We start from the raw sequence: 18,099 nt of genomic DNA on the forward strand, positions 1-18,099 counted from the left end.
CATAGAGACACGGGGGTTGGACCGTTTTACTTGTGGCTTGAAGTGTGATCATTATGGGATGCCAATTTTCTCCCTAGCAACCAAATTTAGTACCCTAGCAACGGAATAAATGTTAGCTTCATGCTAGCTTCCTGCTAATCATGCTAGCTTCATGCTAATCATGCTAGCATCATGCTAGCTTCATGCTAATCATGTTAGCTTCATGCTAGCTTCATGCTAATCATGCTAGCATCATGCTAACTTCATGCTAATCATGCTAACATCATGCTAGCTTCATGCTAATCATGCTAACATCATGCTAGCTTCATGCTAGCTTCATGCTAATCATGCTAGCATCATGCTAGCTTCATGCTAATCATGTTAGCTTCATGCTAGCTTCATGCTAATCATGCTAGCATCATGCTAACTTCATGCTAATCATGCTAACATCATGCTAGCTTCATGCTAATCATGCTAACATCATGCTAGCTTCATGCTAGCTTCATGTTAATCATGTTAACTTCATGCTAGCTTCATGCTAGCTTCATGCTAATTATGCTAGCATCATGCTAGCTTCATGCTAATCATACTAGCTTCATGCTAATCATGCTAACATCATGCTAGCTTCATGATAACATCATGCTAGCTTCATGCTAATCATGCTAGCATCATGCTAATCATGCTAACATCATGCTAGCTTCAGGCTTATCATGCTACCATCATGCTAGCTTCATGCTAATCATGCTAACTTCATGCTAGCTTTATGCTAGCTTCATGCTAATCATGCTAGCATCATGCTAGCTTCATGCTAATCATGCTAACTTCATGCTAGCTTCATGCTAGCTTCATGCTAATCATACTAGCTTCATGTTAATCATGCTAACATCATGCTAGCTTCATGCTAATCATGCTACCTTCATGCTAATTATGCTAGCTTCATGCTAATCATGTTAGCATCATGCTAATCATGCTAGCATCATGCTAGCTTCATGCTAATCATACTAGCTTCATGCTAATCATGCTAACATCATGCTAGCTTCATGCTAATCATGCTAGCTTCATGCTAATCATGCTAGCTTCATGCTAATCATGTTAGCATCATGCTAATCATACTAGCTTCATGCTAATCATGCTAACATCATGCTAGCTTCATGCTAATCATGCTAGCTTCATGCTAATTATGCTAGCTTCATGCTAATCATGTTAGCATCATGCTAATCATGCTAGCATCATGCTAGCTTCATGCTAATCATACTAGCTTCATGCTAATCATGCTAACATCATGCTAGCTTCATGCTAATCATGCGAGCTTCATGCTAATCATGCTAACTTCATGCTAGCTTCATGCTAGCTTCATGCTAATCATTCTAGCTTCATGCTAATCATGCTAACATCATGCTAGCTTCATGCTAATCATGCTAGCTTCATGCTAGTTATGCTAGCTTCATGCTAATCATGTTAGCATCATGCTAATCATGCTAGCATCATGCTAGCTTCATGCTAATCATACTAGCTTCATGCTAATCATGCTAACATCATGCTAGCTTCATGCTAATCATGCTAGCTTCATGCTAATCATGCTAGCTTCATGCTAATCATGCTAGCTTCATGCTAATCCTGCTAGCATAATGCTAATCATGCTAGCATCATGCTAATCATGCTAGCATCATGCTAATCATGTTAGCATCATGCTAATCATGCTAGCATCATGCTAATCATGCTAGCATCATGCTAGCTTTATGCTAATCATGCTATCATCATGTTAGCCTCATGTTAAATTATGCTAGCTTCATGCTAGCTTCATGCTAATCATGTTAGCATCATGCTAATCATGCTAACCCTAACCCTAACATCATGCTAGCTTCATGCTAATCATGCTAGCTTCATGCTAATCATGCTAGCTTCATGCTAATCATGTTAGCATCATACTAATCATGCTAGCATCATGCTAGCTTCATGCTAATCATGCTAGCCTCATGTTAAATTATGCTAACTTCATGCTAAATCATGCTAGCTTCATGCTAAATCATGTTCGCTTCATGTTAAATCATGCTAGCTTTATCTTAAATCATGATAGCTTCATGCTAAGTTGTCAAACTCTACTCTCAGACTAGGCTTTCTCAAGCCAACATAAAGTTTGTTCCGACGAACTTTTCTATCTAGTTATTATTATTATTCTTTTTCTTCTGAGACTAAAATTTCTAACTCTAACTCAGGGTTTCTCAAAGTCCGGACTCCGGTCCGGATCCGGACCCGACGGGAACTTGATCCGGACCCGCGTCCACTTCATATTACAAGTGCATTAATTTCTATGTGATTGATTAAATGTGTGCATTTGCTACTTTACAGATGCACATTAAACTTGTAAACTATTCGTTTAGTTTTTTTTTCTTTTTAGATTTAAGAGTATTCCTGGTCCGAAAATAAAACGAATTATTTAAAATTTTTCTGTGTGACGCTGTAGCCATCACACCCAGATATTATGCACAGCTACTTCATGTACTACGGCTTTTGATCAGTAAGTCCTTATCAATCTGAAATCACTGTTGGTTTGAGTCGTTTAAAACATGCATTTGAAAAAGCAACACTCGTCAAACATAATCTTTATACATATTCTTTATTATCATGAAAATACCTGAAAAGGTTTGAAGAACAGGAATATAAATATATCCTTAAGACATTTCCTGGAGCTGCGTGTGTCTAGTTCTTCGTCTGCAGTGCATATTAAGTTTCTGCCCGAGAGCGCCCCCTGGCTTTTGGATGTAGCGGCATTTCACAGTAATTCATTGAGAAGCATAGCAAGAATCATAAGCCAATTTATAGGCGCACCCCTAATTTTGGTCAGTGTCTCTGCCTACCAACCACACTTTTTTGCCGTGGTTTATGCATCTGATGGAGAACAAACTGTGCCATTTCTCTAATTAGGTTGCTCTGTATTTTGCACCTGGTTACTTTTGGCATATTTCTTGTGTTTATGTTAAATTTTTTTTACTTTAAATGCAAAATACACTTATTTTTTCCCAAACTATTTGTGTTGATTTGTTATATAAACAAATGATTTACATAAAGTTTTTCCGGACCTATGAAAATTATGAGAATTCAGATTTGGACCTTTGAATGTAAACTTTGAGAACCCCTGCTCTAACTCCTCCTAGAGCTTTCAAGCTACAGCCATCAAACTTTGCACAGACCTTCAGTCTGATCTGACTTGAGTTGCTATATCTTTTCTAAGGGATCGGACTTACGGTTCTCCTAAACCGTCCGATCAAACATCCCAAAAAAGTCCCATAGACTTACATTCATAGAATGTTTAGGCTGAGTGTTTATTTTCAAATTCTAACTGTCAACTCTCATTCATACAAATACATTACATCATCTCTCAACCTCTCTCAGTCTATCTCTGTCTCACAAAACTCACTCAATAGCACAGACAAACACAACTACACACACACACACACACACACATTCTGGTTTCCATGTTTTGTGGGGACATTCCATAGACGTAATGCATTTTATACCATACAAACTGTATATTCTATTCCCCTTACCTGCCCCAATCCCTAACCCCAACCATCACACAAAACTGTCTGATACTTCACATTCTCAATAAACATCATCTTGTTAGATTTATAAGCTTGTTTCCTCATGGGGACATCGAAATGTCCCCACAAGGTCACAAAAACACTGGTATTCCTATCTTTATGGGGACAATTGGTCCCCACAACGTGATAATTACCAGGTACACACACACACACACACACACACACACACACACACACACACACACACACACACACACACACACACACACAACACACACAAACACACACACAGACACACAACCACACACAACTACACACACACAGACACACAACCACAAAATTACACACACAAACACAATATTACACACCCAATCATACTCACACAAACACACACATAAATGTCCCAACTGCCCTAAATGCCCCATCTGCCCCAAATGCCTCATCTGCCCCAACCGCCCCATTTTGCCCCATTTGCCCCAACTGGCCAATTCTGCTCCAAATGCCTCATCTGCCCCAAATGCCTCATCTGCCCCGTCTGCCCCAACTACCCATTTCTGCCCCAAATGCCCTAAATACCCCGTCTGCCCCATCTGCCCCAACTACCCAATTCTGCCCCAAATGCCTCATCTGCCCCATTCTTCCCCAACTGCCCTAAATGCCCCAACTGCCCTAAATGCCCCAACTACCCAATTCTGCCCCAACTACCCTATATGCCCCATCTGCCCCAACTACCCAATTCTGCCCCAAATGCCCCAACTGCCCCAAATGCCTCATCTGCCCCCTTCTGCCCCTTCTGCCCCAACTGCCCTAAATGCCCCAACTGCCCTAAATGCCCCAAATACCCTAAATGCCCCAACTAACCTAAATGCCCCATCTGCCCCAAATGCCCCATCTGCCCAATTCTGCCCCATCTGCCCTGTCTGACCCAACTGCCCAATTCTGCCCCAAATGCCCAATTCTGCCCCAAATGCCTCATCTGCACCAACTGCCCAATTCTGCCTCAAATGCCTCATCTGTCCCATTCTGCCCCAAATGCCCAAACTGCCCAATTCTGCCCCAAATGCCCCAACTGCCCAATTCTGCCCCAACTGCCCAAATCTGCCTCAACTAACTCAACTGCCCCAACTGCAGCTCCATCTATTACTCTCAGACTAGGCTTTCTCAAGCCAACATAAAGTTTGTTCACAAACTTTAACCTCATCTAGTTGTTTTTATTGCCTAATGCCTACTGGTTATTTCAAGCTAACATATAAAATGTAGTAAACGTATATTACTTTGGTTCTTAATATAAAAATGTTATCTGATAATGTGGTTATATGATAATATGACTGAAATTACAACAAACACATTAAATAAATATATAACACAATAATATAATAGCAAATATTTGGGTCAAATGTGTCAAAAGGGTATTATGTTTTTAGGGTGTAGTAGAATAACTTTTATACTTGATTTTTCAAAAAACAAATTTTTTTCATATATTTTACATTTTGTAGGACCTATCTATGACGCTCTGTTCTTTCTGAACTATATGAAGCTCGTAAATCATAGTTTTATATATTAATAGTTTTGCCTATATACTACATCTGCACTCAATGTTTAATTTTTAAGGACATTTAAAAATTAAACATTTAAGGACATTTAAAAATTAAACTTTGACTTCCGGGTTGAGGGGGAACGCTGGCGCGTTTGGCTGCCGCTCCTTGCTCCCGTTTGTTTGTTTGTTTGTTTATTTGCTTCCAAATAGTAAGTTACGGTTTTGGAGCTTTTAAAGTCTGAGGAAGTTTAAAAGACTGAGTTACCCTTCGAATCACTGGATTACGTACACTGGAGTTACATTCCTAACCACTGGATTACGATGTATGTTTTAGCTTCACCTGTTGGCCTGTTACTAATTTTGAACGTCTGCTGTTGGAACAAACTTTCCCGGTGCCCTCCTCTGGATTTACACTTCTGCGAGGCTGCTATTAGTGTGGATTCCCATATGGCGTTAAGGTATTCTATTTGCCAACTGTTGAAATTGAAACAGAACTTTTATTTGGCACATGATAACTATTAGGGGTGTGACGAGATCTCGTGACACGATATCTCGCGAGATCCGATTGGTCTCGCGAAATCCGATTGGTCTCGCGAGAACATAACAATCATCACGCGACTGGCACCATGGAGGGAGAAATGACGATCGAAGACGCCCCCGCCACATTTAAATCGTTTGTGTGGCAACATTTTGGATTTCCAGTGGAAAACAAAATCGGTGAAAGAATAACAGACAAGACAAAGACAATATGTAAACATTGTAAGAAATTAATGCCATGCACCTCTGCTAACACGACCACCATGCAGAAGCACATCGAAAAGAACCACAGCGATTTACAGAAAGCTGCGAAAACGGAGAGCAATTTAGTTCGCATGAAAGGGCAAACAACGATAGCAAATGCCTTTGCAGCTAAACTTCCAACGTCAAGTGCAAGAGCCACCGCAATAACGAGAGACATCGGCGTTTTTATTGCTGCTGATATGAGGCCATTTTCTGTGGTGGAAAATCTGGGATTTCGGCGGCTCATCCGCACACTGGAACCAAAGTACGCCATTCCGTCGCGCACACATTTTACGCGCACGGTGGTCCCAACCCTCTACAACGAGTGCAAGGTGAACGTTGTACAGACACTTAAAGATGCAGAAACCATTGCCTTAACTACTGATGGCTGGACTTCTAGGTGTACACAGAGCTATATCACAATTACAGCCCACACGATCAACAGTAAATGGGAAATGGTAAATTTTGTACTGCAGACTCGCCCACATTACGAATCCCACACAGGAGCGAACATCGCTGAAGTTTTACAAGCAGCTGTCACTGACTGGAATCTTAGAAAGCCAAACCACGCCATCGCTATTGTGACAGATAATGCGCGTAATATGGATGTGGCTGTGCGCGAGGCAGGATTTGAGCCCCACATCAAATGCTTTGCACATACAATAAACCTTGCTACCCAGGCTGGCCTCGGTGTTGCGCGCGTAGCTCGTTTGCTCGGGCGGGTGAGACGTGTAACTGCTTTTTTCCACCGGAGTTCTACGGCTGCCGCGTCATTGACGTCTAAGCAGAAGCTGCTAGAACTGCCACAACACAAATTAATAATGGACGTCACTACGCGATGGAACTCAACTTTGGATATGCTCGTTCGTTACCTGGAGCAGCAAGCTGCCATAGCAGCAGCGCTCACCGGCCCAGAGGTAAGACAGCATGCCCGTAACATTGATACACTGGATACCTGCGACATCGTGAATGCCGAAGACCTTGTAAAGCTTCTGAATCCTTTAAAGACAGCTACCACAGTCTTGTGTGAAGAGAAGACTCCCACAGTTTCTCTCATTGTACCATTAAAGAACATGATTGAACAAAGCATGGCACCAAATGACAGCGATTCCCCCACTGTGACTGACGTCAAGAGAGCAATCCTCACTAATATTTCAGGGAGATACAGTGGGGATGTATATAACTACCTGCTAGAAAGCACAGCGCTGGACCCGAGATTCCAGACTTTACCTCAGCTAGACCATGACCAGCGCGAGGCTGTCTTCCAGAGTATAAAGAAAAGGATTGAACAGTTGCTGCAAAATCAGGTAAAATTATTTTTAATTGCTTTTCTCCTTTTTGTGTGTGTGAGAAATGTTTTCTTTCTTGAACATTTAAATTACCCAAGTTTGTGTGTGTGTGTGTGTGTGTGTGTGTGTGTGTGTGTGTGTGTGTGTGTGTGTGTGTGTGTGTGTGTGTGTGTTGAAAGGGAGAGGGGGACTGCTTTGCTGCTTATTAAGGTTAAGCCAGTGTTTCTTTTGTTCAAAGCCCACAGATGAGACATCAGCTCACTGTTCCACACACTGGAGAGATGGAGCTCTTGGAGCTGAGGGTGGAGCTGAGGGTGGACCTGAGTCAGAAGAGACAGAACCTGCTACCAAGAAGACTGCACTTGAGGATCTGCTAGGGGATGCTTTCTCTAAGACCGAACAGTCCAGCAAAGGGATTGAGAGGGAAATTGAACTTTACAGAAGAGAGCCATCTATCTCACTCAGTTGTTGCCCCCTTAAGTGGTGGAGAGAAAACAGCTCCAAATATCCTTTGCTGTCTCCACTTGTCAAAGCATATTTTTCCATCCCTGCTACCTCTGTTCCAAGTGAACGTGTCTTTTCAACTGCAGGAGACATAGTTACTGCCCAGAGGTCACAATTGTTGCCAGAAAATGTTGATATGCTAATATTCTTAAAAAAGAACATGTCCTTATCCTAGGCTGTTTTGTGTATTTAAAGGAGTAGTTCACCCAAAAATGGTCCCCATTGACTTGACCATAGTAATATTTTTCCTACTATGAGAAGTCAGTGGGTCCCATTTTAAGAGTGGACTACTCCTCTAATCTTGTAGCTGTTTTTCATGCTTGAAGAAACAAATGTTCAGTATTTCTTTGCACTTTAAGTTTTAATACAGCACTACTGGTTACAGTATGGTTGCTGATATTTGTGCAGGTATATTTGTTATTTATTTTTATTTATTCTGTAAACAATTTTTGTTGCACTTTAAGTTTTAATACAGCACTACTGGTTACAGTATGGTTGCTGATATTTGTGCAGGTATATTCGTTATTTATTTTTATTTATACTGTTTACAATTTTTGTGCAATTACTTGCCTGTGATTTTGTGGCAAAACATTTTGCAGTGTTTACTGTTATTATTACTGCAGCATTAGTGCATAATATACTTTATTAAAAAAAATTAATTTGTTTCAAAGTCTCGTCTCGTTCTCGTGAACCCAGTCTCGTGTCTCGTCTCGTCTCGTGAGATAAGTGTCTCGTCACACCCCTAATAACTATGCTAGCTGTGATGATGCTGGAATACTCCGGCGAAAGCGCTATTTACATCGCTCTTCAAGGCGTAGTGTTATCTGTTCCTCATCTGATGCTGTTTCCTACCCTGCATTTCTTCGTAAACCTCACAATCTGGTGTATAAACCTGCTGGAATTAATTTTAACAACTTGACTACCATTACATGCAAAGAGCATTCACGGAAGGTTTTGGAATCCCCGTGCCTGTTAAAATCTGCATGTTTCAACGCTCGCTCTGTCAACAATAAAGCGGTGGCTTTATCTGACATTATTTTGGAAGAAAAACTTGACTTTCTAAGTATAGTCGAGACATGGCACAAACATTCAGACGGTCTTCTCTTTAATGAACTCACTCCTGCTGGTTATGGCTTATTGGATCTCCCGCGATCCACTGGCACTAGAGGTGGTGGCATTATTGTTCTGTACAATCAGAAATACAATCTAAGACCCGTTGCTGTTCCAGTGTTCTCCTCATTTGAATGTCTTGTTTTAACTGTTTCTGACTGTCATTCAACTGCCATTGCTACAGTCTACCGGCCACCTAAAGCAAACAAAGACTTTTTAACTGAGTTTGCGGATCTGCTGTCGTATATGTGCCTTAAATTTCAGAAAATCCTTTTATTAGGGGATTTTAACATCCATATGGACAAAAAAGATTGTGCATTAACAAAGGATTTCTCGTCCTTGCTGGAATGCTTCGATTTAAATCAATTTGTTGATTGTACTACACATAACAAAGGACATATTTTAGACCTGGTGATATCTAATGGGTCTTTTGTGTCTGGGTTGTCTACTATTGATTTAGGATTGTCTGATCATCTGGCAGTCTTTTTTGATATGCATATACCTGTCACAAACACTGTTTCTACTCGTATTATGACTTACCGGAAATGGAGATCAGTTGATCCTTATGATTTCTCTGTTTTTATTGATTCTTCATTAAGTTGTTTTACTCCATCTGACCCTCTGGAGAAAAGGGTCTCTATGTTAAACTCGGCTCTCTTATCTGGCCTGGATTTATTTGCTCCTTTAAAATCACGCTCTGTTTCATTCATGCGCCCTGCTCCATGGTATAATGATGACTTACGTATGATGAAAACATCTTGTCGTAAAATGGAGCGTAGGTGGCGTCTCTCAGGTTTGACTGTTCATTACGAGATATGGAAAGACTGCCTACAAGACTACAAGGCTGGAATTGTTTCTGCCAGATCTGACTACTTTTCTAAGATGATCAATGACAGTCAGAGTAATCCTAGACAACTTTTTAACTCCATTAACAAATTACTGAATCATAAAACTGTCACTTATGTTACTGCTTCTGATCATCTCTGTAACAGGTTTCTGGACTCTTTTGTCACCAAAGTTGAACACATTCGTAGAGGTTTTTGTAATTCTACTTTAATGTCTTCTTCTGATTTTATTCCTTCCTTCTCTGGTACTAAGTGGTCTAATTTCTGTACAATTGATTCAGACTCTCTGTTAGCAGAGGTTTCAAAAATGAAAGCAGCCACCTCTCTATTAGATCCCATACCATTTGGTATGTTTCAGTCATGTTTTGATTCACTGTGTCCCTTTCTTTTGAGTATTATAAATGACTCACTGTGTACGGGGGTTGTACCTGCGGCTTTTAAAACTGCTGCTATTACACCAGTGCCTAAAAAGCCAAATATTGACTATGAGAACTTCACAAATTTTCGTCCAATATCTAATCTCCCTTTTTTTGCTAAACTTATGGAACGAGTAGTTTCTTCTCAGTTGATTTCTCATTTAACTGAGAACAATCTCTTTGAGCCTTTGCAATCAGGTTTTCGAAAATCACATAGTACTGAAACAGCACTGGTAAGGGTGACAAATGACTTGTTAATCGCATCAGACTCTGGCTGTCTTTCAGTTTTGATCCTACTTGATCTCAGTGCCGCTTTTGACACTGTTGATCACTCAATTTTAATTACTCGTCTTGAAACAGTTTTTGGTGTTTCTAACACTGTTTTGAATTGGTTTAAGTCTTACCTATCTGATCGGAAGCAGTTTGTAGCCATGGGTGGTTTTAGATCAGATGTTAATGTTGTGCAGTCTGGTGTCCCTCAGGGGTCAATTTTGGGCCCTCTTCTTTTTAATATTTACGTCTATCCTCTAGGCCAACTTTTGAGATCACTTGGTCTAAAATTTCACTTTTATGCAGATGATACACAGATCTACATTCATTTTAGACCTAATGAAATTGTGCCAGTCAATTTTCTTTCTGAGTGTATTTTTAAGATGAAGGAATGGATGACTGAAAACTCTCTTTGTCTTAATAGTGAAAAGACTGAGATTATGCTTGTTGGCTCACCTCACCAACTACGCAAAGTAGAGCCAAGCACATTAACTCTTGATGGTTCAAATGTGGAGTTTCGGACTAGGTTGAGGAATCTAGGAATGATTTTTGATGCCAATCTAACGTTTGAACCTCATGTTCTGAATACTGTAAAAATTTCATTCTTTCATCTTAGAAATATTGCCAGGTTGCGTCCTATGCTGTCTTTTAATACTGCTGAGAAATTGATTAACACCTTTGTGTTCTCTCGTATTGATTACTGTAATGCCTTGTTAGCTGGAGTGTCAAAAGCTACCCTAAACAGAATGCAGGTTTTGCAAAATTCGGCTGCAAGAATTCTGACTAGAACTAATGTGCGAGAACATATTACTCCTGTTTTGGAGTCTTTGCACTGGTTACCCATTAGGTTTAGGGTGGACTTTAAGATTTTGATGCTTACTTATAAGGCATTGCATGGTTTGGCGCCTCAATACTTGACAGAGCTTTTAATTCCATACACTCCAAAACGTGATCTTCGTTCCTCAGAAACTGGTCTTTTAACTGTTCCCTCAACTCGTTTAAAACTAATGGGAGACAGGGCTTTTTCCTCATCAGCTCCTAAACTCTGGAATTCTCTACCGATTGAGATTAGGCAAGCAAATTCTTTGGGTATTTTTAAATCTCAGCTTAAAACTCATTTTTTTATGTTAGCTTTTAATTGATTGTTTGCTCTTATCTTTGTTTTATATTCTATAATGTTTTTTTAATCCTAATCTTTATTATGTGTTGTATCTCTGTTGTTTTAATTGTTTTTTGTAAAGCGCTTTGAGATGTGCACTTTAAAGGCGCTATAGAAAATAAAGTTTATTATTATTATTATTATTATTATTTTAACTGACATGTTTTGACAAACATGAGTCTCAACTTGATGTTCAATTTAGTTGACTGACAATTGATCAGAGGTGTATTGTTTTTACTTCGTTCACGTATGTTTTGTACTTGAGTAAAGTAAAAATCATTTAGTACTTCACACCTCTGCACCTGACCTTATCTTTCTAATGGCATCATGCAGGGTAACTATGTAGAAGAAAACGTTAGCGCGTGTGTTGCTATAGACGTTGTTGATGGTTGCCATGGAAGCGCCTATGCGCTCTTCAGATGCACAGATCAGCACAGGGATGTCTCTGTCCAACTCATCCTCAACACCTGTTTGATAGCCATCTTTCTTCAGCCCTGCATATGTAATCAGAAGGTGAAAATTGTCAAACATTTATAATGCAAACTTTATCTGCAAACTTTAGCACTATGTAAGTGCAGGCTACCTGCAATCTTGGGTAGTGTCTTGTTAAACAGAAGTGCAACTGCCACCAGGATGAGCAGAATGACGAGTCCACGGTTGACTGGGACAGAGAAAGAATTGACTACATTGCTTCTATTATAATGTTCAGCATTGCATGATGGCCAGAAGAGGGCACTTTTACACCATCCAATAATTTTGGCAGCAAACATCATTTTGGAGTGTCTACTCAAGACTATTTTATTTATTTATAACACGGGGATCTTGAATGCTTTATTTTGATTGGTTTAGAAATGTTCCATGAGTATGCATTATTTTTCAATAAACACACACTTGACCTGTCAAATGTCTTAAAATAACCACCAGAGCAATGCCTGTGGCAACCGTGGTGTAAGTGGAATAACTGACTTTACTTTGAATTATTTGAAAATGATTTAAACCCGGGAAATCCACTTAGCGTTGTGCCGCTACAACCTTGGGTGTGCATTATGTTCAAATAATTAAATGCCCCGTCATGAATTATTTCTTACATAACTTCAACAAACAATTTGTTAATATGATGTTATTTACATGTTAGAAACAATTGTAAACACAAATAATTTCTGTGATGAAAATACACTCCCTGACAAAAGTCTAGTCGCTTGTGAACAAATTGACCTGACGTGCCGTTGAAATATATTTCTAATCAAGATTTTTTTTACAAGAAATGGCAAGAAATTTTAATCCCAACAGCTTTTGTAATAATGTTTCAGTGCCAAAGAAACTGTCAAAAAGTATTCTAATATTCACAGCTTGGTAAAGAACATTAAGTCAATTTTTGCAAAAACATAAGTGTTGTCGCCTTGTCATATGAGCTTCATCTGTACCTAAAAATGGATCAATTAGGTCTCAGGTGTATATAAAAAGAACCCCAGTACACTAGACCTTCACATCAACTGCAACTACACATCTGCAAACATGCCTAAGATTCACCCTGAAACTAAAGTTTTGATTATCAAGAGGCTGAAGACCAGATCCACTGCTGATGTGGCAGACACCTTCAATGTGTCTCAGCGTCAAGTACAGAGGATAAAAAAAGATTTGAAGAGACTGGAGACGTTTTTGACAAGCCCAGGTCAGACAACTCGAGAGGACCGTTTGTTGGTTCGAATATCCAAGGCCAGCCCATTTTCCACTGCAGCAGAGCTCCACGAGACCAGGGGCACGTTCAATCTCACACCGGTGCGCAACGTTTTGCTACGGTTTCCGGGTTGAATGACATGTTTCCTGGAAACGGTGTGCAACGGAATGCAACAGGTATTAGAAGCGTTTTCTCTTGTTTGGTGGGTGTGTCAGAAATGTCGGTCCAATCAGCGGCAAGATGTATAAAACCACGCGATAGTAAAGAGACAGCTCGCTCAATGGGTTCAAGTTGGAATGTTGTCTTTCATTCTGGATGGCAAGGTCAGTGACTGTAACATCGAGGGTATTTTACAGTATTAAACACACATTTATAACGATTTCATCAGGCTTCAGAAACATTTAAAAAAGAACACAAAGAATGGCCTCTCAGCTACCGTAGTTGCAACTCTTGCGTCATCACAACAGGGTGTTCAATGCATCACCGTTTCAGTTTAATAAACGTTGTGCAACGTTATGTCGTGGCTGAACGCAGCCCTGGTCACCTGAAGTCCATGTGTCAACCAGAACAGTTTGTCGGATTCTGTCTCAAAATGGCCTCCATGGTCGAATCAGTGCCCATAAGACAGCACTAAACAAAAGACAATTAAAAAACTGTGTGGCATTTGCCAAGGTAGAATAGAATAGAATAGAATAGAGCTTTATTGTCATTATATAAAAAATACAATGAAATTTGTTTAGAAGCTCTCCGAAACAGCAGAAACATCAAAAACAACAAATACAAGATCCACGTAATATAGATAGCTACAAAATACTATCATCATCTGCAGTGGAATTAAATAGTGAAAATAACAGTGCAAAAAAAACACATATATGGTCAAGTATCAGTACGTATAGAAGCAACGTTTGGGTCACAGGTCCACAGCCTATTAAAAGGATAGACACTGGAAAAGTGGCAGAAGGTAGATTTTTCAAATGAATATTCTGTTGAGTCGCCGCAAATATTGCAGGGGACCTACTGGAGCCGCATGGATCTGAGATTCACCCAGAAAACAGTACAGTTTGGTGGCAGAAAAATCATAATCTCCAGTATGGGGGTGTGCAAGAGATCTGCAGGGTTGAAGGCAACATCAATAGTCGAAAATACCAATAAATCTTAGCTACCTCTTATATTCCCAACCATAAAAGAGGCCAAATTCTGCAGCAGGATGGTGCTCCATCGCATATTTCCATCCCACATCAAAAATCCTCAAGGCGAAGAAGATCAAGATGCTCCAGGATTGGCCAGCCCAGTCACCAGACATGAACATCATTTAGCATATGTGGGGTAGGATGAAAGAGAAAGCATAGAAGACGAAACCAAAGTATATTGATGAACTCTGGGAGGCATGCAAGACTGCTTTCTTTGCTATTCCTGATGACTTTATCAATACATTGTATGAATCCTTGTCAAACCGCATGGATGCATTCCTTCAAGCTCATGGAAGTCATACAAGATATTAAATTTGGATCTCACAGCACCACTACTTAATTTGCTGACATATTTTTGTATTTGCAGTAAATTTGTTCAATTTCTGTATAGGCGACAAAACTTTTGTCTTGTCAAAATTTGACCTTTCTGTCATGATTAAATGTTTAATCTTTTTTCAGTAAAACTAATTTATTTCAGTGCATTAAACATCATTTGGGAGGGTTTAAGCTTTTCATATAAGCTATTTCTAACACCAATTGATTAATTAAAAGTCAGGTTAATAGCAGGTGTTTCTACAAAATAGATAAGCGACAAGACTTTTGTCAGGGAGTGTAGTATAATAATACAAAAACAACAAAACTATTGTCCGGTTTCAAGCAACACACAGAAGTGTTTCATTACTGACTTTAACACTACTGAGTATGCAGTTACACTATTTTATAGAGAAAGGTGGCACAATCACTGTTTAAATTCACATTGTTATGCTCAATGCTATTATTACAACACAGCATGTATTGTTAATTTTAGGTGAGGAGTTTGAATTCATTATTTTTATTCATTTATGAAAAAAATATGAACAAAACGTCGCAATGAAACTGTAATGGAAAAACTTGATTTGCAGAGGTGTAAAAAGTACTCAAAAATGTTACTCAAGTGAAAGTACAAGTACTGAGTGTAAATTTTACTCAATTAAAAGTAAAAGTATTTGGCCAGAATCATACTTGAGTAAAAGTAAAAAGTACCACATAAAAATTTTACTTGAGTATTAAAAAAGTAAAAGTAACAGGAAAAATTTAAACTAGAGATTCTTGTTTAAGCTTTTAATCTCTAAAAACATGAAGTGAATGCACCACATACAAGGTTTTATCCTGCTTTACAACTGTTTGTATTTAATTGTATTTCAACTATAAAACGACCTAATTTCAGTATCCAACATGCTACTCAAAGTTTTGAAACCTCGAATTTAACTAAAGCAGAAGCTGATTTTCAAAATTGAGTATCAAGCATCTCACAGACAGCCAGTGCAGAAAAAGTTGTATTAGTTCTTGTTCACACTGTCAGTCCAAATCTGATTTTGGTGCATATTCGATTGAAACCCAATCACATTTAGAACGTGTGAACGGCTAAAAACCACATGAAATCTGTTATTTCTTTTCTGTTTCAAGCTATATCCAGAGGTGGTTTGAAATACTTTTCAAATTACATTTCCAGAAATACATTTAAGTCTGACCGCTCTGATCGTATTTTTGCAGCTTTTCGGTTACGTCATGCTGTTGCGTCACGTAAAATGTAAACACGATTGTTGTGCCAGTGTGACGTCATTGCCATAGAAACAGTGCAGATAATCCAGAAAATTGCAAAACCCAACAGGACGCACAGATCGGATCTAAACAGTTGTGATACACAATGTGGACAGTGAGTCTGTCCGGTCAGACATGCAACAAAATCAGATTTGGACTGACAGCGTGAACAAGGTCTTAGTCTTGATAGAGAGGCTGCAAATAGCAGTGAACGTGAGCAGAGACTTCCTGGTGTCTGAAACTCAGGCCAGATATCCATCCAACTTTTTGCTGGCTTAATGTGTTGTCGGTTTCAAAGAAGCGAAAAAATCTTCATCCGACGAGCCCACTCGCGAGTCTCTAGCCCTTTCTCGGGCCGAGATATGGTCAACCCTTCCCAGATTTTTTCCTTGGTCCAGGGCGTTCGCACTTCGGGTCCCTTATCCTACCCAAGAGGGCCTTTCCAACAAGCCACCCACGAGTCTCTAGCCCTTTCCCCGGCCGAGATACGGTGGTCCTTTCCCCGATTTTTTCCACGGCTGTAGCTCGGGAACCTTAAGTCCCCTCGGGTATAAGCGACCCAAAGGCATCCAAGCTACGGTCATGGGAAAATCAGGGGAATGACCACTGTATCTCAGCCGGGGAAAGGGTTAGAGCGTCAGGGTTGGCTCGTTGGAAAGGCCCTCTCAGGATAAGGGATGCCAAGGGCGAATGCCTAGGACTTAAAGCGACCGAGCCACGAATGTTTGAAATTCAGGAGACCGTCGGCCACAGAAAGGGTTAGAGAGTCGGGGGTTGGCTCGTTGAAAAGGCCCTCTCAGGTAGGATAAGAGACCCGAAGGGCGAACACCCCAGACTTAAGGTGCCTGAGCTACGTCCGTATGAATTTCAGGGAGTGGCACGCTGTATCTCGGCCAAGGAAAATAAATAACATTTAAATTAAACTGGCCGTCAGCACAATTCAATTGGTTTGGTAAGAGTAAGGGAAAATAGAATAAAGTGATCTCTAAAAAATAAATACTTTTTGACACTAAATAAAATTGTAAGGAGTAAAAAGTACTTTTTTTCTTAAAAAAATTTACTCAAGTAAAAGTAAAAGTACTGATTTTAAATTGTACTCAAGTAAAGTAAAAATCCCCAAAAATAATACTTAAGTACAGTAATCAAGTAAAATTACTCAAGTACTTTACACCTCTGTTGATTTGTTTTGGTATATTGTGGTATTTTCTACAAATGACTTCAACAAATGAAATCTGTGAGCTTCATTTTTTTTTATTCATGTCCCCACATAATCTTTAATCCAAAACACAAATCTCCTCCCCTCCTCTAAACGATCGCTCTTTACTTCCGGTCATATGGTATTGCAGGTAGGCGGGGTCCGGGAAAAGATCCCAGCGATTAGCAAATAGCAACATGACCCAACTTCAAGCGATGCAATCAGTTCTTGATGGACGAATTCAAGTCCAGCCCTACCTTTTATCATTTCAGAAGCCATTTCACTCGGACATCACCATAGGGGAAAATTAGACAATCACTACTTCCATTTCATGGCGACTTTAAGACCAAACGCTTGTTTTGCTCAAAGTGTTATTGACTTATAGACACTCATATCTTCGTCAATCTGGTTACCTCATTTACTCTTGGACAATCAGTGTTTACAACTTCCTGCCTGTCTAAGTTTCTCCTCCAGCACATAAACATAATGGAGACCTTCTAAATTTTGAAGAACAAAACAGTAAAAATAAGCAGGGGGATCTTCCAGTACCTGTACCTTCAGACATCTAACGTCTAAACCTAAATGATCCAGTATCACTATTGTAAATAGGTCTAATATTTTACTGTCATTTATTCAGTGAATGTGATTATGTTTCTCCAATGAAATAGTGATAAAAGAAACAAACGTACGGAAAATTAATAGAGTAATTATTGCACTTGTTACTTACTTTTCCTCAACAAAGTCATGCTTCATCCTAGAGCATCTGTAAAAACAAATAACAACAGTGAGAGGAATCTCATTTGTGCTATTATGGGTGATTCTCTGAATTGGGTGCCCTTTAAGTCCCCCAAACTTACTTCAAAGATTTTTAATTAAAGGAAATCACAAAATGCATTTTAACGCTGTCAATTAATTGAACCAGGTGCCTTTGCATTATAATGCAACAAAAAATGCTTTTAATTTATTTTAATTTATAGATATGGGTTGCCTAAGTAGTAGACAACAAGCATACTTGCATGTCCCC

The 18,099-nt window shown here is 39.5% G+C and overlaps 2 protein-coding genes across 2 annotated transcripts in view; one reads left to right on the forward strand and one right to left on the reverse strand.

Moving 5' to 3' along the window:
* The window catches only part of glt8d2 (glycosyltransferase 8 domain containing 2), a 299,936-nt gene extending 282,069 nt beyond the window's left edge, over nt 1-17,867 (reverse strand). Inside the window, exons 1-3 of the mRNA XM_073815622.1 lie at nt 17,803-17,867; nt 12,015-12,092; nt 11,739-11,925 (exon numbers count right to left, since the gene is read on the reverse strand). Of these exons, the coding sequence (XP_073671723.1) occupies nt 11,739-11,925; nt 12,015-12,092; nt 17,803-17,821 (284 nt within the window). The 5' untranslated portion in view covers nt 17,822-17,867. The remainder of the gene's footprint in view (nt 1-11,738; nt 11,926-12,014; nt 12,093-17,802) is intronic.
* LOC135730011 (E3 SUMO-protein ligase ZBED1-like) lies at nt 5,845-7,806 on the forward strand. Its single transcript, XM_065247910.2, has 2 exons — nt 5,845-7,145; nt 7,366-7,806. Exons 1-2 carry the CDS (start codon nt 5,859-5,861, stop codon nt 7,804-7,806), a joined length of 1,728 nt encoding a protein of 575 aa, XP_065103982.2. The 5' UTR covers nt 5,845-5,858.
* Nucleotides 17,868-18,099: the final 232 nt, after the last annotated feature.

Source organism: Paramisgurnus dabryanus, chromosome 1 (genome assembly GCF_030506205.2).
Source record: "Paramisgurnus dabryanus chromosome 1, PD_genome_1.1, whole genome shotgun sequence".
NCBI lineage: Eukaryota > Metazoa > Chordata > Actinopteri > Cypriniformes > Cobitidae > Paramisgurnus > Paramisgurnus dabryanus.